The 24384-nt window shown below is 40.3% G+C and overlaps 1 protein-coding gene across 1 annotated transcript; it reads right to left on the bottom strand.

Annotated features, from left to right (window-relative positions):
* Nucleotides 1-13596: 13596 nt before the first annotated feature.
* Nucleotides 13597-21086, bottom strand: LOC149012352 (protein KINESIN LIGHT CHAIN-RELATED 2-like). Its single transcript, XM_089157585.1, has 4 exons — nt 19652-21086; nt 19371-19492; nt 14318-14375; nt 13597-13997 (listed from the first exon to the last, which is right to left on the bottom strand). The coding sequence occupies exons 1-4, from the start codon at nt 21084-21086 to the stop codon at nt 13597-13599; spliced, it is 2016 nt and encodes a 671-aa protein (XP_089013711.1).
* Nucleotides 21087-24384: the final 3298 nt, after the last annotated feature.

Here is a 24384-nt window from a genome sequence, read left to right as displayed (position 1 = left end):
CACAAAGTTCTTTAAGAAGGGGATTTTTTTTTTCTTTTTTTGGTAAATACGTTAACTGCCTAGCTACTAAGGGTGTCAATACGGTACGGTATCATACCGTACCGCATTTCAAACCGTCCAACCATAACCGTACCATACCATAAAAATTCGGTACGGTATGAAAACGGTATTTTAAAAACGGTTCAGTATGGTTTTGGTATGAAATCGGTACAACAAAAACGAAACAGTTCGGTATATGGTACGGTATGAATTCAGTATAAAATCATATCACTTTGCTAATGAACCTTAATTTAGAAGGGCACTCCAATAGATTAGAAAGAGAAGAGATTGATTAAGCCAAATAACAGCCAGGGGAAACATACCCTTAAGATAGCCTGAAGGACATGGATGAGACAAAAAAAATGAAGACAACATTAGCTATTCTGGAATTCAAACTTGCCTACATGTTTGTCTATTCTCTCCTATACAAGACAACATTTTTTAGGCTTCCAATATAACGAAACACCCATATAAATTTCATACTTGAAATGCTTGGAAAATTGCAAATTCAAATGAAACGCTATGCTTTCTTGGCTCTTGTTGCTAGGAGGTTAATGGTTATTAGGCAAATAGGCAAGTAGGCAACTTGTTTGGTGGGGAAACAAATAATAGAAATACAATCCCAAATTAGCACAAATTGTTTAGAGACTAATTGGTTAAGATCTACAGAAATGGAAGAACCATCTATTACAACTATAGTCCTTTAGCACCTTGTTTATTCACCTATTAGGGTTTAAAGGTTAAATTAAAATAACAAAACTAACCTTAAAAATGGTATTCGGTAATTCGGTACGGTATACGGTATGTACCAACGGTATACCGTCTGAAACCATAACCTTACCGTACCAAATTCCAGAAAATGGTTTTGGTACATACCGTACCAAATTTGAATCGGTATGGTACGATGCGGTTTTAAACGGTATGGTTAAACGGTTTCGGTACCGTATTGACACCCTTACTAGCTACAACCAAACCAATAGATTACTTCCCTTGTTTGAGGTGAATGGAAAATATATAAAGGATGCCTAAAATGACTTCTCCATAGAAAAACAGGGAAGGAATAAAGAGAAAGAGATAAATAATGCAAAGAGAGATTTTGCCAGGAAAAAGAAGAAAAAAAAACCATCCTTATAACTCAATCAATCAACATCGCATGACACCTAAGCCAACTGAAGAGAACCTTGTTGACTAACTGCAACAAATTTAGAAGTGATCAGCAAGACCAAACCCCATCTAACAACAAAACATTTGGATCATTGGAGGTGAAAACTGCAAGCTTAATCTAAAACCAGGTTCATTTTATGCAATTGGCTCTCCTGTAGGAAGTTCATGGTCCCAGTCCAAACATTGGATGCACACTGGAGAGGTAAACATGCAAGAGTGGACATGCATCGTCCTTAATCTTACCCCTTAAGCATATGAATCTGGCTCGAATTGGACCTTAATGCTGAAATTGAGAAATTGACAGCTCAATTCGATGCCAAACTGTACTTCAAATCTGACTTCGAGTGCAATCTGGTCAATGAAGGCATCATAAGTGGAAAAGTGTTCAAGCCGTCCGAATTGAGTGTCGATAATCCTGCCAAGTTCGCTAGGTAGAAGGGAACTACCAAGACATACATATTGTTATTTCTCAATCAGCCAATAGAAACATAAAAAAAGTTTGCAATGCAGTTTAGCTCGTTCTATAGACATACCTATCGTTTACCCTCAGAATAGAGCTTAGGGTTTTGGGTCCTCTACGGGCCTCACCTCTGCGACTGGGTGCCTTCACTGGTGAGTTTTTGCCACAATGACTGGACCAGTTTTGAAATTACTCCTACGAGCATATATTACTTTTCAAATGGGGCGTTTCTTTTTGAATGAGTTTCCTTTTTACGAGTGTTTCATGCATAAGGCCTACCCGTTGGGACTTTTTCTCTACGAGATTGATTCAAACCGAATCATTCTTAATCATCAGTGATATAGAATAAATAACATGGCCCGAACTAGTTCAGATAGACCCAGGTCAAACCAAGTCGGACAAACCCTGGTCGAACCTATTCGGATATATTAGGTCGAACAGACCAAGTCAAGGTCGGTTACACAAGCGTAAAGGCAGGAGATTGGTAACCGAAGACGAAGTGTTTAACTTAAACTCAATAATTCATATTTGAGGAGGACTCAATCACTGAAGTTAGTATTGCAGTTCAAGGAATGTTTTAGTTCGAGAAGAACTCATGCTGAGAAAACCTATATAAAGGTAGGGGATTACAAGAGAAAGGTACACTGAATTGAGCTATGACTACTCAATACTTTATTGTTCATTGCTTTCTTGCCTTCCTTAATTGGAGTCTTTTCTAACTAGATCGTCGGAGGTGAAACTCGACCACCCTGGTCGAGCTCATTCTTGCAGGTTCATTCGGTTGAGGAGGCGTGCAGGATTGCGTAGCAACAATTGGTGCAGTCTGTGGGAACTTCTAATCAAAAAGCCATTATGAGAACCAGATCAGGATTATTGACAAGAGACGGATCTTACGGAGAAAATGAGGTCGATCAAGGCGAAACTCCGCAAGGAATTGAAAAAATTCCCGAACTCCAAATTCAGCAAGATCCTCCAATTCTTCCAGACCCTCCAGCAAGTCAATTCGCGACAATGCATCAAATTGACGAAATTCAAAAGGAGCAGTCTGAGATCAAAAAAGAAATCTCATCCTTGAGCGAGTTGGTTAGGATGGCCATGCGTCATATAATCGCTCCCGAAGCAGGTTCCCAGGAAAAACAAAAAATTCCGGAGGGGAGCAGGCATGACCAACCATTCGTGCTCAACCAGACAGCTTGACCATCCCAAAAAGAGCTGCAGAAAGACAAAGGGAAGGAGATAGAAAAATTTCGAACTTCGAAAAAAGTTATTCCATAAGAGAATCCTCCAATCGACGAAGATGGAGACCGAGGAAGCAGCACAGATTCAATGGAAATTTCAAAGGACAAAAAGAATCACAACGGTCCAAATAAGCGGGATGAAGAGATGAATAAGCGCATTGCCGAACTCGATGAAACATTCAAAAAATTGAAGAATCCTGGCAAAGATGAGATATATGCCGTCTTAAAAGAGGATCCTTTCATCCAAAGCATCTCAGAGGTAGAGATGCCAAAAGGCTTCAAATGCCCTACCTTTACCGTATTTGACGGATCAAGATGTCCTAAACATCACATCACTCATTATAAGTCCGTCATGTCTACTTTTAGACATAGTGAAGCGGCTATGTGTCGCAATTTTCCAGCTTCATTAACCGGAGCAGCATTAAATTGGTACCAAGCTCTACCCAATGGCACAATAAAAAGTTTTGACCATCCTGGTCGAACTTTCTTATTACGCTTCCAAAGTGGAGTAGGAACCAAAAAGAGGGAGGATACTTTGTTCTCTATAAAACAAGGATGAACGGAATCCATTCGAGACTTCCTTGCGAGATTCAATAATCTGACCATGCAAATTGAAAATCTGGACAAAAAGATAGCTTTCCACGCCTTATACCAAGGACTCAACCATGAGGGCCTGCTCGAGAGACTCTTGTTGGATATGCTTAAAACGTACGATGATCTTAGGGAACGATGCCACAAACAAGCAGAGCTATCAGAAACAATTGAATCTCGAAAGAAGGAGCATCCAACCACTGAGGCAAGAACACACAAGAAAAACACCAACTAGTCAGGAGACCGACCATAGACCCGACCAAGGATGGTCGACCTGACCAAGTAGGGGCACCAGCTATGAGAAGATCAGAAATCCTAATGCAAATTAAAGATCAAGGAATTCTCAAGTGGCCCAGTAAACTACATTCCTGACCAGAAGAACAGGATAAAAGCAAATATTGCTAATTTCACAAAGATCACGGACACTGGATGGATGACTGCCGACAACTAAAAGCAGAAATTGATAGGATCATATCTCAAGGGCAGCTCACAAAATACCTCCATCCTAGCCAGCCAGGTCAAAAGCAAGCAGAAGGAAATAAGAAAAGATTGAGATCTCCGAGCAGAGAAAGACACCAAAATAAGACCCGAGCAAAGGAAGGAGGAAATCGAAACCGACCACCAATATTTATGGTGTTCGGTGGTCCAACAGAAGAATCAGCCAGACAAGCTAAAAGAAAAGCATGTTACATAGGGAACGCCAAACTCGAGAAGCCAATTGGAAAGATTGTATCAGAACCAATCACCTTCTTGGCCAAAGACATGGAAGGAGTAAATACTCCTCATGATGATGCCCTAGTCATTGCAGGTCGACAAAAGTATGCTCATCCCATGTGGCACACACCTATATGGTTTCACAGGGTCATCAACTCGAGCAGAAGGAACTGTCAGATTAGACCTCCGAATCGGCAAATACCCTAGAGATAGACTCATTTAGTCAAATTTTATGGTCGTCCGAGACTTATCTGCCTATAATGTAATCTTGGGACGACCAACCCTTGTTGCTCTAGAAGTAGTAGTATCACATGAAGATGAAATTCCAACCAAAAGGGGAGTAGGGGAGTGCTCATCCGATCAAAAAGGGAGCCAACAAAGCTACTCCAATTACATGAGAAAAATAGCAAAAACAAGTTTGACCATGTCGGTCGAAATTAGAGATGATCGGGATGGAGAAACAATGCAAAGGGCAGAACCAGTAGAAGAATTAGAAAGAATTCTTCTAAATACAAAACGAGAGGATCAAGGAATGATTGGAGCAGAACAACAGGCAGGATTCAAGGCCAAGCTAACCAGATTTTTACAAGAAAATTTGGACATCTTCGCCTGGTCGGCAGAAGATATGCCTGGAATAGATAGAAAAGTGGCCGAGCACAGGCTAAACATTGATCCTCAAGCGATTCCAATAATCCAAAAGAGAAGAAATTTTTCTTTGGAGAAACATGAGGCCATTCGAACAAAGGTTCAGAAGCTAAAGCAATCCGGATTTATTAAACCCATGATCACCCAAATTGGCTGGCCAATGTGGTAATGGTAAAAAAGGCAACCGAAAAATGGAGAATGTGCACAGACTATAACGACCTTAACAAAGCCTATCCAAAGGATTGCTATCCTTTGCCAAGAATAGATCTGCTCATTGATGGAACGACTGGTCATGAGATGCTAAGTTTCATGGATGCTTACTCAGGATACAACCAAATTTTAATGAATCCAGCTGACCAAAAGCACACAACATTCATGACTGACACGAATAGTTACTACTACAAAATAATGCCTTTCAGTTTAAAAAATGCAGGGGCAACCTACCAATGAGCAGTCAACAAAATATTCGAGCAATAGATAGGCAAAAATATGGAAGTGTACGTCGATGACATGCTAGTAAAGAGTACATCTCAATCCGACCACCTCAAAGACCTAGCAGAAGTATTTGAGGTACTCTGAACATACAAAATGAAGCTCAACCCAGAAAAATGCGCTTTTGGAGTATCTTCAGGAAATTTTTTGGGATTTATGGTATCCTAAAGAGGAATAGAAGCTAATCCAAAGAAGATTAAAGCCATACAAGAGATGAAACCACCAAAAAGCATCAAGGAGATACAAAGTCTCTTGGGTTGCAGCCTTAAACAGGTTTATTGCTCGATCAAGAGAGAGATGTTTTCCTTTCTTCCAAGCTCTAAAAAATATCTCCAAGAAAGGAATACTAGAATGGAGCGAAGAGTGTCAACAAGCGTTCGAGCATTTGAAAGAAAAATTGACTACTCCACCTTTGCTCGTACAACCGACCACAGGAAAGGAACTGATCATCTACCCAGCAACTTCGCCCCTGGTTGTTGTGCAGTTCTAGTGCAAGAAGAAGAAAAACAACAAAGCCTTGTCTACTACGTGAGCCATGTACTCCTTGATGCTGAAACAAGATATCCAGAGGTAGACAAGCAAGCTTTGGCCCTAGTCGTAACAACCAGAAAACTAAGACCATATTTTCAGTCACATCCTATCGCGGTATTAACAAACTTTCCTCTAAAGAAAATACTACACCAACCATATTTGGCCGGAAGATTGGTATAATGGGCAATTGAGTTAAGCGAACATCAAATTGAGTTCCGACCACGACCAACTATTAAAGCACATGTCCTTGCTGATTTCATCCTTGAAACTTCAGATCCAGAGCATAAGCAAGAAGAAGAAGCTACCTCCAAAAGTATCAAAAGATGGATACTTTTAGTAGACGCATCTAGTAACGCACAAGGAAGTGTAGCGGGATTACTCCTGATTAGCCTAGGAGGATTCCAAATACGGTATGCACTACGCTTCAAATTCAGAGCCTCGAATAATGAGGCAGAATACGAAGCATTAATCGCAGGTCTTCGCATAGCAAAAGCCCTTGATATCCAGAACATAGAAGTCAGAAGCGACTCACAACTAATTGTGAATCAAGTAAACGGGCTATATGAAGCAAAAGAAAAGAGGATGACTAGGTATCTAACCATGGTCGACCAGTACAGACCATACTTCAAAGACATCCAAATCAAACAAGTCCCCAGAGCAAAAAATGAGCAAGCAGATGCTCTATCCAGATTAGCTACGGATGATACGGATGCATAACCAGTCATATATATGGAAGAGCTCCAATTTCCGAGCATAAGTCTGACCGACCAGATGCACGTACAGACTGAGCAGGGTTGGATGACTCCCATAGTCAATTATCTGGAAAATGACTTACTACCAGAAGATCCAAAAGAATCTAGAACTATATAACAAAGAGCAGCCAGATACACAGTCAGAAATGACAATTATAGAAAAAGTCTCTGACCGGACCATTATTACGATGCGTAGAGGCTCCAGAGGCAGCTATTATCTTAAAATAAATTCATGAAGGAACCTGTGGAAGTCATATAGGAGCTAGAGCACTAGCAGACAAGGTAATAAGGCAAGGGTACTATTGGCCCACACTACAAGAGGATTCGAAAACATACGTTCAAAAATGTGACAAATGCCAGGCACATGCCAACATACCTCACGCTCCTGCAATGCCCTTAACATCAACCCTCTCTCCAATTCCTTTCGCTAGATGGGGGATAGACCTGGTAGGAAAACTACCAAAGGCTATAGGAAATAGAGAATACCTGGTGGTGGCGATAGATTACTTTACGAAATGGGTTGAGGCCAAAGCACTGGCATCCATCAATACCGACCAGATAAAAAAGTTTATCACACATAATATCATGTATTGGTATGGTATCCCAAAAATCATCGTCACCGACCACGGAAAACAGTTGAAAATTCTGAGTTCGAACGATTTTGTAAAGAGAAGGGTATAGAGCATTGTTGGTCTTCTGTAGCATATCCATAAAGTAATGGTCAAGTAGAAGTTACCAATAGATCAATGCTCGAAGGATTAAAGAAAAGATTGGATCAATCCAAAGGCAGATGGGTAGAAGAACTACCTAAAGTTCTTTGGTCTTACCGAACAATGGCCAGAATGACCACCGGCAAATTCCCATTCCGACTAGCTTATGGAGTCGAAGCTCGGATTCCCGTGGAAGTTAAGGTCAGATCTATCAAAGAAGAAGAATTCAACGAAGAAGCAAACAATGAAGGAATGAGGGAAAACATAGATTTCATTGAAGAAATCAGGGATAAAGCACAGTATCGTCTGGAAGAATATCATAGACGCATTGCAACATATTACAATGCGAAGGTTAAACCACGACAATACCTCCCTGGAGATCTAGTCCTCCGAAAATCATCTGCTTTTGACCTAACAAATCAAGGAAAGTTAGCTCCAAACTGGGAAGGACCATACATAGTAGTACAATAGGTCGCACCGAGAGCATACAAGCTTCGAGATTAAGTAACCGAGCAGCTCATACCTCGAACCTGGAACTCGAATAACTTAAGGAAATACTATCAATAGAATAGTATCAAGTCCTCATAAATTTTTGAAATTTTTTGACGTGATAATTTTTGTCACATCCACCCAGCCGGTATCCTATCTGGCATACCCGGGATGTGATCCACAGGCCAAAGATCCAGATTGAGCGGCCATGCCTCCCACATACACGATAACATAATCATGAACAATATAATCAATGTATAAAGCAAGCAATAAATAGATCAAATGAATAAGAAAAGATAATAAATCAGAGTGCGGAAATATCAAATGTCAACTTCTCATAGAGGTAATCTCAAAGAGAAAGAGTGATCAAAAGTCACTCCTTCAGCAATAGCGGAAAAGTGGTTAATTAAGTTAAATTACAATCTGTGTCAAGAACAAATCCATAAGAACTAGAGTGAAAATATCCAAATGATTACAGTCATCCAAGGAAATGGGGCCTACACATAGGTTTCTTCTATCCTAATGATTTCTTCTTCATAAGTGTGGATGAAGTAAACCCAACATGGCCGCTCCCTCACTAGGGTGGGGCTAACTCTGGTACGAACCATAATCCTCCTCGGTATAGCAATCCTGACTCTCAGCATAGCCATCACCCGAAGGGTAGTATGCGGGATCATAGCTCGGGTCGTAGGACGTGCCATCAAGGTCTTCTGTACCTGCAGGATAATCAAACAAATTGCACGAAAGGAATGAGTTCAAAAGAACTCAGCAAGGCAAGTCATTTCATAATACACAGTTCATTTGATACAAATCACAATATGATGCAATATGACATGAGACAATGATGAAATACGATTCTAATCTTAAGTATGCTAGTCTCTAAGGTAGATATGCTTTAAGCCATAGCACCATACTTCTGTGGGTCGTCTGTCACTCCCCCTCAATCATAAGATATCTTGGATCTGCCGTGGTAATTGGGTAAAGTCCTCATCAAGCCATGGTTGGGGATTTAGTCAACACTCTCTCACATCACCATTGGTATAAGTATTGGCACATGTCGCGGCGAAACCTAGCCCAATGCAAGTCATCTATTCAGTCATATCATGTCAGATCCGGATACTTTTCCTATGGCACCAACCAACTCGGTTCCGTATCCTTCACACTAGAGTCAGCATATCCTATGGCACCGACCAACTAGGACTATGGACTCATCAACCCTATTGGTCATCCACAAATGGTAAACGGGAAGCTCTCACGTCCTCTCACGGGTTGGTTACCGGTCTTGAGCACCCGTGAGCCCAGGTCTAACCATTTGCAACCCTACCAATAAATGGCCCCTTTCGGGTATCTGCAGTATGGTTTAAGTCCTCTCACGGAGTGGATACCGGTCTTGAGCGCCCATCAACCATACTCTACCACGGGTCGTTCGGTCTCAATACCCTTCCGATTCGAGTCTGATACAACAAGGATAATCCTAGCCATACACCGAGACAATCCTATGCATGTCATCCAACAACCCGAGAAAGCGTCGATGGACACCTTCGGGGAATATCCCATACTACTCCCTCCGATGTCCGAGGACAGAAGTGTCGGAAGGACACTTCCCAATCCCAAGTCATACGTAGTCAATCACAAGCTCAATCATCATATCATACTAAATCAATGATTCATCATATAAACAATACATATCATAACATGATTGATCATATATAAAATCATAAAGTAAAATTGAACATGATATTCTAAATGATATATAACATTTTATTAGTGATAAGAAAACATATAACAATCATGTATGGTAAAGGGATACTCATATGAACATAACCATTAAGTTCCCATAATGTAAACATGTTGGTATAATTAACATACTTGAGTTAACGACTGTCCTTACCTTAATCAAGTTGTAAATAGATTCAATGATCACCAAGTATGGTCCCAAAATCAGTGTTGATACCCTAGATAATATACAAGTAACATCAGAGAAGAAAACAATCGAATCGGGGTTCGAACGGATCAATTCGGCTGAGTACAGGGGCATTAACAGCTCTTGGTTGACTGGCTTGGTCGACTGTCAATCGACCAAGCAGTCGACCAAGACTTGTTAACCATAGGGCAGCAATGGAAACATGATCCGAAACTGCCCTTCTGGTACTTCGATCGTCACAAAATTTGGAGGGCATGTTTATAATAGTAAGAGGATACTACACACTAATTTTCATGATGATCCAACGGTTCAATAAAAAATGCCCAAATCGAAATCTTAGGTTCTATATGATACTTAACAAGAATTAAATTGGAATTGATAAAAATTGTAAGGGATGATGGGAATCAATCAAATGAATGTTAAGAATCAAGTTAGAATCTTAATTTCATTATAGTCTAAGCTTAACATGCATCTACATACCAGATTTGAAATCAAATAGGTTAAATTGAAGAGAATCAAAGTGACGGAGTGCAATTAATCTCAATTGAATCATAACATAGCATGAGTGGGGAAGGATTAAGGAATTGAAAGGGGGAAACTCATGGTTAAGTGTTTGCAAGGTTGCAGCACTTCACCCATGGTTTCAAGATCATCAATTGATAGAAAAATGAATATATTAGAAGAAGAATAGAAGAAATCATACCTTGAGTTGATGATTAATGTATACACTAATGATTGGAGTCAAAGATCTTCCCAAACACCAAGGAATAGCCCAAGAGAGTGTCCAACCTTGAGCTCTGGAGTGCCAATGATTAGTTTAGGTCCTCATTCACGAGTTCCAAAAAGGTAGGGGCAAAATGGGAAGTGATTTAGTGAATATTCGAATTCCATTACTCTTGGTCGACTGTCAGTCAACCAAGCAGTCGACCAAGCCATGACAGCAACTTCGGGAGTGGATTCGGGAGGCTATACAGGGTCAAATCGAGCGGGGTTTTCTCCTACAAGTCAATCAACAAGTCTAGTTTCAGAAAATACCTTCGGATTGATCACGGGGTTCCAAGAAGTTCTTCAACTAATTCAATCTTCATTGATGCCCAGATTTTCAGTCAACACTGACAATGTGCTCAAGTAAGGGGCATCATTGTCAATGTCCATAGGCTCTGTATCAAGCATCGAATCATCCACTAAGAGGGCCCACAGGTCTCTTCTACCACCACTTTGGGTCTTCGGACCTGCAACAATATAAAATTCGGGCCGGGTCAGGGTTAGGATAAGGCCGGATTTTACAATTTTAGTTTGATGTCAAGTCTCAGTCATTACTTATTTTCAACCTCTAAAATTCAAGGGGTCCTATTCGATGAATAATAATTTTTGAAGTTTTTTACTTTAAAGAGTATTATTATATCTGAAGTAAAAACTGAGCTACAATGCCCGGGGGGTAGAAAAAGACCTAAATTTCTTAGGCACTAAAAGACCTAAGTTTCTTAGGCACTAAAGACCTAAACTTCATAGGCACTAAAAGACCTAAGTTCCTTAAGCACTAAAAGACCTAAATTTCTTAAGCATTAAAAGACCTAAGTTCCTTAGGCACTAAAAGACCTAAAAATTTTTAGACATAAAAAACCGACCTACTATGGTCGGTAAGGAATAATTCAAAAGACCTAAGTCCCTTAGGCACTAAAAGACCTAAAAAAATTTTAGGCATAAAAAACCGACCTACTATGGTCGGTAAGGAATAATTCAAAAGACCTAAGTCCCTTAGGCATTAAAAGACCTAAAATTTCTTAGGCATCAAGAACCGAAAAACTATGGTCGGATAAGGATGACCTACTATGGTCGGTAAGGAATAATTCAAAACCAAAACTCAAGGTAACAAAAAACCTTAAGAAATTCAAAGTCTCAAAGCAAAGAAAGAGGACAAACATGCATCAAATATCTTGCGTAAATAAATAAAGACCAAAAAGGTCGTACATACATATCAAAAAGACCTTAAGAGAATAAGGTCTCAAAAAAGAAAAATCTCCAAGTCTCAAACAGGGGTTACAACAAACTAAGCTAGGATTTACTCTCTGGATTTTTCAGGTCTGACTTTCTCTTCGAAGTGGAGGTGTCCGAACTTCCAGCCTCTGGCAATGGATCCCAGTTAGAATCCAGAAATTCGACCACTTCAACCCCTTGAGGCTTGGGAAATCTTGGTCGATCAACACACCAGCGAGGACGAGGAATTTTGAGGTCGTCATCGATACCAGGATCAATCAAATCTTGGAATCTCTCCAGGTCCAAATCCTTGAAAGCTGCAATAATACCTTGATAAGCATGACGCCGAGTATATATATATCCTGGCGCAGCTACCTTAGCCATGAACTTCCTACAGCTGGCTATCTTGACCCATCTCGTTATAACCTTAAAGAGAAGCTCGTTGGGAATATCTTCGAAAACACCAGGAGCTTTCTCCTCAACTGCCTTCACCAACTTCGCAACCTGGTGGTCCGAGCTCTCTAACTTGGCTTGCAGACTGGAAATTTCAGCATCCTTGCAGACCAAGGAGCCTTCAGCCTCTTCCAAACTAGATTGAAGAGAAGACTTTTCTTGCACCAGTGCCTCATTGGCCCCCTTCACAGCAGCCAACTCACTAAGTAGGTCGGCCTCCTGAGCAACTAAAGATGCATTATTTGACTTCAGAGCTGATAACTCAGTCTCTAATTCCTTGTTGCGCTACTCAACCTGTTGAAGAGAAAAGAAATCCTATTTGGCAGAATCAATGCTTTGACCCAGAGATTGGACCAAAGCACAAGCCATCCTGTAAACCAAGAAATAAAGGGTTTACAAAGGAAATAAAGAAAAATAAACTTCATAAAAAAGAAGGAAATAAATACATACCTCACAGTGATGTTATGGGCTTGCAAACAACCAAACCCTTGAAGGTATGTCAGGTCGGCTGGAAGAATAGCTCCACCCAACATATTCATTGGCAACTCTAGACATAGAGCGAGGCTCGCCCCTGAACATCGACGAACTAGCGTCCAGCGACCACTCTAGTTGGAGGACATTGGTCGGTCTTGGAACTCTCTCTTTTGAGTCCAAGGTGTCCTTAAAAGAAATATCCTCACCTAAAGAAGGATGAGGTTTATAATTTGAAGCTTTCTTTGAGCCAACACCCGAACTGGCCACCTTCTTTGATGGTCAGGGTGGTAGGTCGGAAGGTTTTTCCTTCCTAACATGAGAGACTTTCCCCTTTGAAGAAGAGGCAGTACCAACAGTTGTTTCGTCTGGCCTGGTCGGATGTTTTTCCTCCACTTGTAACATAGTAGATGCAGCATCTTCAAAGTCCTCATCACCGAGCAACACTGCATCATTTTTGAGTAAGATAACTTGGCAAAAAATAACAACAAATGAGACAAAAGAAAAGGCACACATCTAACCAGTCAAGAACCCCCAATGATGAAGGATATTCGGATATTCCGGACAATATCCATTCATAGCAAACAAGTTCCGATATTCAGTGGGGATCATCCGAATACGATCCCTTGCTTCCTGTTCGAAACGAGAAAGGGGAGGGATGGCATTTGAGTCCTCGCTAGGATTTTTGGGCCAAGAGGTCGGAAAGCCAGGAGGAGAGGGAGGACAAACAAAGAAATATCTGGATCTCCAACCCTTGGTATTTGGAGGAAGGGTGCCCATTCCTACAAAATTACCTTCCCATCCAGATTGCAAAGCAGTTCGTTTTGAGAGATAAAACCAACGACTTTGCTCTTGCTTCTTATGCATAAAAAATTGAAGGAAGAAATTGAATGTCGGAATCACATCGACCTCATTTTGGTTACAGAAGCCCCAAAAACAAATTATGCTACGCCAACATCCCCGAACACATCCCAAAATGATTAAGAATGTCTGTGAAGACTGGTTGTACGGGAAGCCTAAAGCCGCTAATAAAAGCATCCTCATACACGGCAAACTCATCTGAGGGAGGTTGGTGAGCACGTTCATGAGAAGTAGGGACTCTGATCACAAAGTCATCAGGTATCACATACCGAGCTCGTATTAGGTCCAAGTCACTCTCAGTCAACTCGGAAGGAAAAAAGCTTGGACCTGGACTACTAGGATCAAAGTCTATGCGTTCGGAGGTCCTAGGAGGACTTCTCTCAAATGCAAGCTCGGATGGAGAAAGACTTTTTAACCATTTTCTCCTATTTGTACTAAATCGAGCACGAATACTTAAAGTCCTAAACTCCTCATCAGGAAGCAGGTCTGGACGAGCACCAGGAGACAAGGTCAGGTTAACAGAAGTATCACTCTAAGTGTCACTATACCCGGAAGAGGAAGCCCCACTATTCTCAAAATGAACAGTCTCGCTTTCATACGAGGGTTGTCTACGGGGAACTCTAGAAGGCCTAGAGGCCATCTTCTTGACACTCATCACAAATAAGAAACTAAGGTTACGATTGCGAAACGAGAAGAAAAGACGAGAGCGAGCAAAGAAAAAGAAGAAATGCAAAATGAATTCAGAATACAACACGAATGCAAAAATAAAAACCATCAAAAGATTCAGAAGGAAGAGACGAACTTACTTGCAAAAGGAATCGTTGAAAGAGCCTCGGGGCTGACTGAGAAGATGGTTTGAAAAGTCTGCAACACTCTTCATCTTCACAGAGAAAACGAAAATCACAATAGAAATGGAAATGAAAGAAGAAAGAGTTGGGTTCATAAATCTTTCAAAAAATCCTAATCGAAGGAACCAAAAAGGATTGCGTAGCAACAATCAGATTGGTAAGATGTTTTCCAAATAAATAAAAAATGACCGCTTTTTTATGGATAAAGCGATTGGAATATGTCGAGATCTTAAAAAAAAAAATTCTATATCATCTTATGTCCAAGGTACAAGATTTCGCTGGGTATTGCTTGGTTCGCTACCAATGAAATTTCGCCGAATATCGCCGATTTCCTGAGTCCGGTTTTTAATTTAATTCTTCAGTCTCGATTCCCAAACCCATATTTACAAATTAAAATACCCTGTTACAGTGTTACTTCTATGACACGCAATCCCAGTTTCACCTTCTAAACTTCAAAATCCCGATTCCCAAGTTCCCAACCCATTCCCATCTCATGCAATATCTTTTCTTTTTAAAAAACTGATGTGTTAGAGATATTTCCCAACCCATTCCCATAATCCCATCTCACGCAGAGGATTCTTCATTTTTCAATTTTTTTTCAATGTGATGTGTGACGTGCGTGAGATATTTCCACTTCAGGCGATCGTTCTTCACTTCGTATGCGTTTGGGATAATCCGATTTCATTTCAGGCAGTGGTTCCTCTGTGCGGTGGTGAAACTTCACTTCCTCTGTGCGTGGTTCTTCTCTACTTGGTTCCTCTGTGCAGTAGTTAAACAATTTATATTCTTCACATTTGCTCCAATTCACACTTCACTGAGATTTTAAAAGAAATAAAAAGAGGAGAACCAGGCGGTGGTTCCGGCAAAAATTTCTAGGTTTCAGTGATTCCAGTGCTTGATTCTAGTGCTGAGAGAAGAAGTGAACGATGAGGGATATTTCGCATCTTCTTCTTCTTCTTTGGTCTTCTACTGTCGATTTTGGCCGAGTTTTCGCCGATTCGACGATTTTTCGGCGATACTGAGCGATTTTCCGAGGAAATTCCTTAGATGTCGGTTTCGGGCCTCTTTTCGGTTTGCCACTTGCCGACATCACCGAAATTCGGCGATATTTCGCCGATAAAATGTTCCATGCTTATGTCATAGAGAGATTTTTCTTCTATTTTTTTTTTCTCTCTCAATTATCTATCAAATGGCATGAAGATAAATACAGTTTTATTGCCAAAATTACTCAATGGAAAACTCGAAATTTTCCCCATCTCATGTGATCTCGATATGTATATCTATGCAACCAAAGGGTTTCTTTAAAGAACTCTAGTTCAATATGATTGTAAGAATCCAACTTGGAAGGGAGGGGATTTCCTCGATGGAGTTTTAGGGTATGTTTCAATCTTATGTTCTTTCAACCATTCAATTATTGAAGATGACTCAAAGGAGTGGGGTCATGCAATTGAAGTGATTGGAGTTGCCAGTTTAGGGCCTAAGACCTATAATGGTAGCCCAATATTCTTCGAAGCGAGATGCGCTACCATGATAGGTCCTAGGGAAGAAGGTCTAGGGAATTTGATCCCCCCCCATGGAGAGGTGGTCCCCCAGGCCAGGGCAAGGAGCCACGGAGGCAGGCGCAGGGGGGGGGGGCGCAAAGAACAGCCGGGGTGCTTAGGGCAAATATGTTAGTTGCATTCTAAATATGTAATGAATAACTCAATAGAATAGTTGAAATCATCTTGTCCTAATTTTCTTCTTTGTATTTAATGTATCTTCTTTATTTTATAACATATTTGAATTTGAATTCAACTCCAATTTCTTTGAGGGAGGACCTTGTGATGGAGAAGGATGTACATAGGAGGTCAAAATCTGAATTTAAATTCAAGTCAAATTACTCTTAAGGGAACCACGAGGCCCACCTCTAGAACTCGCCAAGAGGAGGTCCATACTGGGATGGATGAGTCATTTTTGCTGATGTTCCCCATTTCACAAGAACCATTAGTTGAAAATATGCTAAATCAACTGCTTGCAAATGGAATGGAGTTGGTCCTGTCGATTCCAGCTGAGAGGAGGCACCTTGCAGAGAGGAAACCATGGTGATGGAGGGTGTTAATGGAACTACCTAGAAACTAGAAGGTGGTTCAATTAAAATAAAACTTGGACATCCTAAAACAGCAATGAAATCAAAGACAACTAGTGGAACATAGGGGATCGATGTCTCTCATAAAGAGAGCGATGATGAGCACATTTATGTGTGAAATCTTAGGGCATAAAACATGCATTTTATACACTTAGAGTGGAGTTATCTTGGGTTTTATGTTGTTTTTATAGATTTTAGGACTTTTCCAGATTTAAGCAAATATTTGGAGTTTTGGACTTGAATCATGCTATTTTACATGTCAAGAAGTCCATTCAAATTCTCAAATGCGAAAATGGGCCTGATGGGCTAGAGATGTGTGATTATGGGCCAACTCTGAAATATTGAAGAGATAAAGAAGGCAAATTTGATCTACGACTGCGATTTTAAATCAAATCTATAGAGATATTATTGAGAGAGTCCAAATGGAAAAGAGTCCTTGCATACCTCAATATCTTATCTCCTTTCTTGGATTTAATTAAAGAAAGAAAAAGAGGAAAAATAATTATATTTAGAAAGAAAAAGAGGAAAAAACCCGTTTTTGAATGCCTCTGTCCAGTTTCGATCAAACCCTTCATCAAATGGTCATCCGATGTCCGATCGTGCTGATTTTTGGAGGAGAACTTCACGACTACTTAAACCTAAAATTTAACGGTGGAATTATGCATCTAATCTCTCTAAGTTGGCGCGATTAGTACGTCAAAACCATAATTGGCTGAGTCAGATAAAATCCCTGAGTTTTATTCAAATTCAGCCGTACTTCATATCTCATGTAAACTCTATAAAAGGAGAGCATACTCCATCAAAGGAGAACATGTTGTAGAGCTTAGTAGAAGCATTCTTTCTTCTCTCTTCAGTTTATTTAAGTTTTCTCTAGTTTTCTTTGCTGCATTAGTGAGATTTAAATTTCTAGATTCAATGTTTAGGTTTAATCTTTTTATGTAATGCAATTCAAGTTCAAGCTTCAAGCTTCAAGCTTCAAGTTTCAATTATTTTAGATTCGTTTTTCTCTGGGTCTAGCAATTGCAGATTTAGATAATTCTAGATCTAGATCTAGTTGTTAGGGTTGGTTGAGATTCGAATCGTTTGTTCAATTTGCAAGTAAGTAACCTTCTTTATTAATCTTCTCTCCTCCCTCCATTCCTGCTTCTATCTGCTCTTCCATATTCTTAATTTAGGATTTACTTTCAGCATTATTTATTGTTCTCCCTTCCCCATGGAATCCTTGATCAGAGATGCCTACAGTCGTGCCTCTCTTTGGTTAAGGGTTCCTTTTCCTTTTATTGCTTTGTTTATTGCTTTGTTATTTACTTTCTGCCTATTCATTCATCATCTCGGACCACATAACCGGAGCAAGCCTACAGTCGTGCCTCTCCGCCACGGTGACGGGTGGTGTTGCATCCGCATTTTAGCTATGAACTAAATTTTACCGATTGCTTTAACATACTAACTGGTTTTATTTTTTTTCCTTTTTATTTTTATTGTTCGCATTTTTTATTCCTGTTTTTTATTTATGCATTGATTGTGTTTAATTTATTTTTCGTTTCAATTTGATTGCATTAGACGTATAGATTAGGATCGTTTAGTTTAGTTAATTAGTTAACAAAAATTGAATCATTCGACTCTCGCATTACTATTAAGAAGTTGAATTCTAAGTGGTATATCTCTTTGAGATCGACCTGTTAGCTACACGATCTTGTGCGCTTGAGGTTAGTTTTAAAATTCACAAACAAGCGTGTTGATGGATGAACTCTTGAGAGCTAATGTTTTGTTGGTTTGGAAGGAGAACTCGGGTAGGTCCGGTCATTCTTTAAGGGAAGACATGCCCGGTCACTTTTCAACAACCTTGAAAGCAATAGCCATTCTCACTAACTGGTTCTCCATTAATACTTCATCTCCATATCATTGTCTCCAGAATCTCGCTGATCTGCTGGGTATAGGGCGCATCTTCGCGTACTTGGTCATCTTCATCCTAATGATCATCGACTCCCTCAACTATCAAGTCAACGTCGATCCCTCACTTCATAGGATGAAACTGATCAATAAGGACTTAAAGACATGTCCAATCTTCAAACTTTGACAGGAGAACTGAGAAGATTAATGCTAGACATCAATACTAAGAAAACCTAAGATTTTAGGATTATTTATAACAGATTTATTAGAATAGTAAGAGAGAGAGAGAGAGAGAGAGAGAGAGAGAGAGAGAGAGAGAGAGAGAGAGAGAGGAGCGTTTCCTGGTTTTAAGGCAAATGAGAACATCTGCTTCTCCAGTCTGAAACTCAACTCTGCTAGAATGTACGTAGGATTCTGTTAAGGGTACCTAATGTACGTAATATTCTTTAATTTATAGGGGTAGTTAAGTAATATCGTTTTCCAAGACTCGAACTGACAACAGATCGGACCAATCAGATCCCAAGTTAGAGAATTCTTATCAGGCGGGGGTAGTTGAGTAATTTCGCAGAGATTAGTCATACATACTGATACCAGAATATTTAATATAAGAGGATATCTAGCAGAGGGAAAATATATGGGAATGACTTTGATTTTATTCATGCATGAGAGTCGTGCCAGTCTAGTGCAGTGTGCTATACAGAGAGCAATTCATACAAATAATAATCAAAGGAGGCCATGCCATGTTTATTCAATCACTTCTAATCATCAATGGGGTTTCTAGGGTCTCTGATTCCTGTAATTTCACTAATTCTGGGCAGCAGCACAGCCTTTGTAGGAGTAGGAGGAGGAACCCTATCTACTGATAACTGTCCAAAAGCTCGTTGTGCCTCTGTGATTTCATCATCATCATCATCTTCTGCATATATATATATATATATATATATATGCTCTCTGAATCAGTGATAGTCCAAGAAATCCTCCTGTTGCTTCTCTGACTTCATCGTCTAATCCGTCAGTGTCCGAAAATCCAGCAATCAATGGCTCTCCATGGTCCATGGCTGCAGTTGAGGCCACAAGAAGTTGTGATCCAATGATAAGACTTATAGCAGTATAATAGACTGTTAAAGCATACATCAACAAATCAGGAATAAAAACCGATACTAAATGAAAATACAGTTTTAACAACTTTTCCTACCTAGCTAGACGAAGAAGACTCTACTCTCTCACCCAAAACCTAAGGCAAAAACACAAATCTCACAATGACCTAACGGAAAAACAATCATACCTTCCCATGGCATTGTAAACTTTTGAAAGGTTCCGACCGGCAATGAGTGAATTTGCATGATTAGGACCAAGTGATGCAACAATTATGTTCCTGGCTTTTATAAACATATTCTCAGCCATCTGAGTCATGTCCAACTCCAAATATACAGCACCCAAATTGTTGTAGACATATCCCAGTTCAATGTATTTTGGACCAAAGCACTGCAGCAAAATCTCTGATGCTCTTGTAAAGGGGATTATTGACTTCATTGCCTTTTTTGTCAACATAAATAACCAGCCTATTCTTACATAAACATGGCATGTTGACATTTGTGATCGTGGAATCTTCTTAAGTATTGTCAGACATCTTTCTAATGGTAATATTGCAGTTTCAAACTCATTCATCATTTCATAAATCATTGAACTATGCATGTAAGCATGAAAACTAACCATAGAGGAACTGTCTTCCCTGTCAAGATTTCTGCATGCTCTATCAAGGCAAAACTTGGAATGCCCAAATTTTTTCTGATAACAAAAGGCACTTGCCATTAAGTTCAACACAAGAGCTGCAGTTTCACCCGCTATGTCCTTCTGTTTCAAGATATTTTGTAGGGTATTGATTGCTTCATCATATTTCCCGAATTTATTATATGCAACAGCAACATGATATTCTTCACCGAGTTTATAAGTAAGGCGATCATCTGGTTGATCCTCTAGAATCTTACTGGAGATTTCAGTTTGCTCTCTTGCTTTATCATGTTCTTCCAACCCAGTATAGATATGCCCAAGGAGACGCCTATCGTATGCAATCTCCAATGAATTGTTCCCTTCATGAACCATATGAATCTTTATTGCCTTCAAACAGAAGGGCAGAGCGTCCTTGAATTTCATAATCTTCAGATATTTTTCTGCCACTGTCTTGTTCATGTTTCCGACCATCCTGCTTTCTTGCCCTAAAGCCATCCCTACCAATTCCATACCCTTGATAGTATTGCGAATAGCTTCTTCGCTTCTTCCCATTACAGTGTTGGTCTTGAACAATCCGTGGAGAAGTACAAAAAGAACACGCCTGACAAAATCAACATTGACACCCTCTTCTTCCAACTTGGTGAGTATGGTATGAGCTCTGTCTAGGTATCCTAAGCTCTCATTAAACCTTTGCAGGTTGAAGCTCGCACTACCCATTACATGTAAAGTCAAGGCGACTGGTAGAGGAGCTTTATTGTCCTTTTCCAAGATCTCCAAAACTCTCTCTCCAAAATTCAGAAGTCTCATGTACAGATCTTCCTGGCCCTTACTTTCTTGGTCCCGTTCAAGGCTTGCCTTCAAGAAGTTCAGAAAGAAGTCATCTTGACCAAAAGCAGATGCCATGTCCTTAAAAGCTTTGAAGATCTCTTCAAGTGTCGTTGCAGAAGCGAAACCTTCTTCCATTTCGGATTTCTGCTTCATTTTTCAGTCTGTCGGACAAAATAAGGCAATACTTCTGTGTCCAAGAAGTTATCAAGATTTCGATCTCCGCAATTAGTTCCGTGTCGGAAGAAGATGAGAACCTCTTCTTCACTGTGAATAGCAAGATGGGATACTCTCACTCTCACTTTGCTCAACGCGATTTCTTCATTTGCAAACAAATGGAATGGATCAGGTTTAAACAACGGAGAATCAGTTAATTTAATAGGAAATGTAATTGTAAAAAACAGACATAAGTGTAAAATGTGGAGAGAGAGAGAGAGACGTGAAGAAATCAAGAAACGTAGTTGCAGATATGTTGACTCGACTCTCGAGCATAAATTGTCCTTCAGCAGTCTTTTCAGGAGATATTTCACATTTTCAAAATTAAACCCCTCCCCCGAACTATATTCCAATTCCACTCTCTCTTTATTTTCAAAATTGTCTGCCCTATGACTTTTTAAATTACACTGTACCCCATGAGTGTGGATCATCTCCCCGATGGCTTTACAACCACAAACTCTATGGGGCCACAAGTAAAAAATAACAAATAAATAAATTTTAAAACCCATCACCCTAATGGTGTGGGCCCCCTGTAATTTGTGGTCAATAGCCATCGGGGAGCACAAAGTGCTTTACGTCAAGGGAGATGATTCAGACTCCATGACCGCCGGATCCTGTCTCTCCTTTTTGATCCCTTAAATATGGATCGAGTCCTTGAATGCCCAGAGCAATATGAGTGTCGATCACCTCCTTTTATCCAGAACTACATTCCAATTCCAACCTCTTTTTATTTTCTTATCACATATTTTGGGTTGAGTCCATATCTGAGTATAATGATAAAAAATTAACGGATGGGATCATTAGTAGGTCCCACATGAGTCTCACACAAAATATGTGGTAAAAAGACGTCTAGGGAGCACTCCCCTCTGAGAGATGATCTTGACTCAAATAGCATAGCCCTTCACTACTCAAAGGCTTTGGGAGCTCTGTTCCTTCATAGCCTTTTGTACTTCTTGTCCTTCTGTTCAATAAAATGTTGATTAGACCATTATCAAAGGTTTAAAGTATCAGTCAATATCGTATTGTATCGACCAATAAGAATCGGTATCACAAGCCTGCGGTACAATATAGGCCGATACATATCTAAACTTTTGTTTTTCCGAATCGTCTTTCAATGTATCGACTGATATAATACGATACACATCGATACATAGTGATACGATGGGATACACAATGATACATACCCATAAATATCGATCTAGCTTAAAAGTGGGAAAAAGTCTGGTCTCATGACAAGCTGCAAACTCTTGCATTTCTTACTATTTGGATAGTCCAAATGGTGGTGGCCTCCTCTGAACAACTTTCTATAGAGTTAGATGGAGGAACACCAAGTGTGGTCTAACAATTGTGCATAGGAAATGCTTCAGAAAAGATCGTAGAGAACTTCGGTTGGATTAGGGAAACTCACCCCGATTGGCTATACCTTGGATTATGATGGGCCGGTGACACTAATGCCACTTTGAGATCTTCAGAGAAGAGGGGTCCAAGTTTTAATTTAGGTTCAGTTGCAAAATTTCAAGTAATGTTGGACATGTGTGAGTTCATAGAAATTCCCTCCACAAAACGGAGATTTACATGATCCAACCATTGGCGTCAGGAGAATGTACAAGCAATGTGTCAGACTCCAATGTTGAATTGAGGGAACTCGGATCGGATGAGAGACAGAGAGAGAGAGAGAGAGAGAGAGAGAGAGAGAGAGAGAGAGAGAGAGAGAGAGAGAGAGAGAGAGAGAGAGAGAGAGAGAGAGAGAGAGAGAGAGAGAGAGAGAGAGAGAGAGATGGGAGAGAGAGAAGGAGGGGGGGGGAAGAGACTTAGAGAAGAGATTAACTTGTTCTCCTTTTCCCATTACTTGGGTCCCATTATATATTATGGTCTTCGGAGAGGCTGTATTACAAAGTTAAGAGTCCTCCCCTGGATTACAAACTCTAGAGTCCCTTCTGGATACTTCTTCATTAGAAATAGTCGATGAGATAGGTGGGTCGTTGTTTGTTTCTCATGAGCCTTATTGGGCTTGCTTCTTTGAGCCTTACTGGGCTTGCCTCTTCTAAAGTAGTTGTGACATTGCACCTCGCTAGAAAAGATACCTTGTCCTCAAGGTGTAAGTCAGGAAAGTGACGGCGGAGCTCCTGGATGTCCTCCCGGGTTGCTTCTTCAGGAGATAACCCTTCCCATTGTACTAGCACTTGGGAGATATTGTGATTTCCTCGACGTAGCCGGCGTTTGTCAAGAAACTCAAGTGGGCGGAGTGATGAAGTTGGATCTGCTAGAAGAGGTGCCACGCCTGGAGCTTCCCCAACACAAGGTTTCAATAGCGAGACATGAAAGACGGGGTGTATGCGTGATCCCTCCGGCAACTGCAGTTTGTAGGCGACTTTGCCGATGCTGCGAATGATGACATATGGTCCGTAATAACGTTGGGACAGCTTGTGACAAAGCCGATGAGCAACCGTTGTTTGATGGTAAGGTTGTAGTCATACATAGACCAAGTCGCCTGGTTGATATTCCTTGTCTCGTCATTTTCGATCCGCTTGGAGCTTGATTCGGTCCTCAGCGCGGCGAAGGTTTTCCTTGAGTGAACGGAATAATCGATCCCTATCTTGCAGTTCAGAGTCTACCACGGTGTTGGATGAGGTGTTGGGTATGTATCGAACGAGTGTGGGTGGCAGGCAACCATATAATGCCTGATAAGGTGTGCAATCCAGAGAGGAATGATGCGCCGTAACCACAAAGACTTTAAAATTCAACCCATATGTTGTAGTTGAATCCATCTTGATTCCTTTGGTTTCCATGTTGAGGATGAAAGAGTGAGCATCAACATATTGACCATGGTCACATATCTTTAGCGCTGAACTCCAAGGCTTAATACACTTGTGCCATAAAAATTGAAAGATCTTCTATGTAACTTCCACATTCCCATATTTACCATGCAACACAATCAATGAGAATATTGAAATAGCACCCCATGATGAGAAATAAATCTCTGGAAACTCGAAGATGCATAAAACAGCCTTGTTAGAATTTTGATTTCTTGATGTGCTTTGATTGCCATTCATAGCCCGCTGAAAAAATGATAACTAGGTGAATTTAGGAAGAACTTTTGCACATCAATCTCATATTTCTCTTTCCCTCTCATCCCCGCTTTAAATTGTTCCCCACATTTTGAATGAGATGCATATCACCGCTAGCACCCAACTCTTTACAATGTCCAAGGTGAAATGCACTGCGGATTGTTTTCAAA

The sequence above is a fragment of the Hakea prostrata genome, chromosome 6, assembly GCF_041222555.1.
Source record: "Hakea prostrata isolate BN-2017 chromosome 6, UWA_Hpros_2, whole genome shotgun sequence".
NCBI lineage: Eukaryota > Viridiplantae > Streptophyta > Magnoliopsida > Proteales > Proteaceae > Hakea > Hakea prostrata.
The sequence above is the reverse complement of the archived record's forward strand: the minus strand, read 5'-3'. Positions and strand labels throughout refer to the sequence as shown.

Excerpts from the sequence above, each read along its gene's own strand:
- LOC149012352 (XM_089157585.1), bottom strand. The coding sequence starts at position 21,086 with ATGAAGCAGAAATCCGAAATGGAAGAAGGTTTCGCTTCTGCAACGACA. Across the intron at positions 14,376-19,370 it reads CTGACGGATTAGACGATGAA|ACTTTTCAAACCATCTTCTC; the intron begins GTCAGAGAAGCA and ends AGAGTGTTGCAG. Across the intron at positions 13,998-14,317 it reads TTCAACGATTCCTTTTGCAA|ACCTGCTTCCTGATGAGGAG; the intron begins GTAAGTTCGTCT and ends GTGCTCGTCCAG.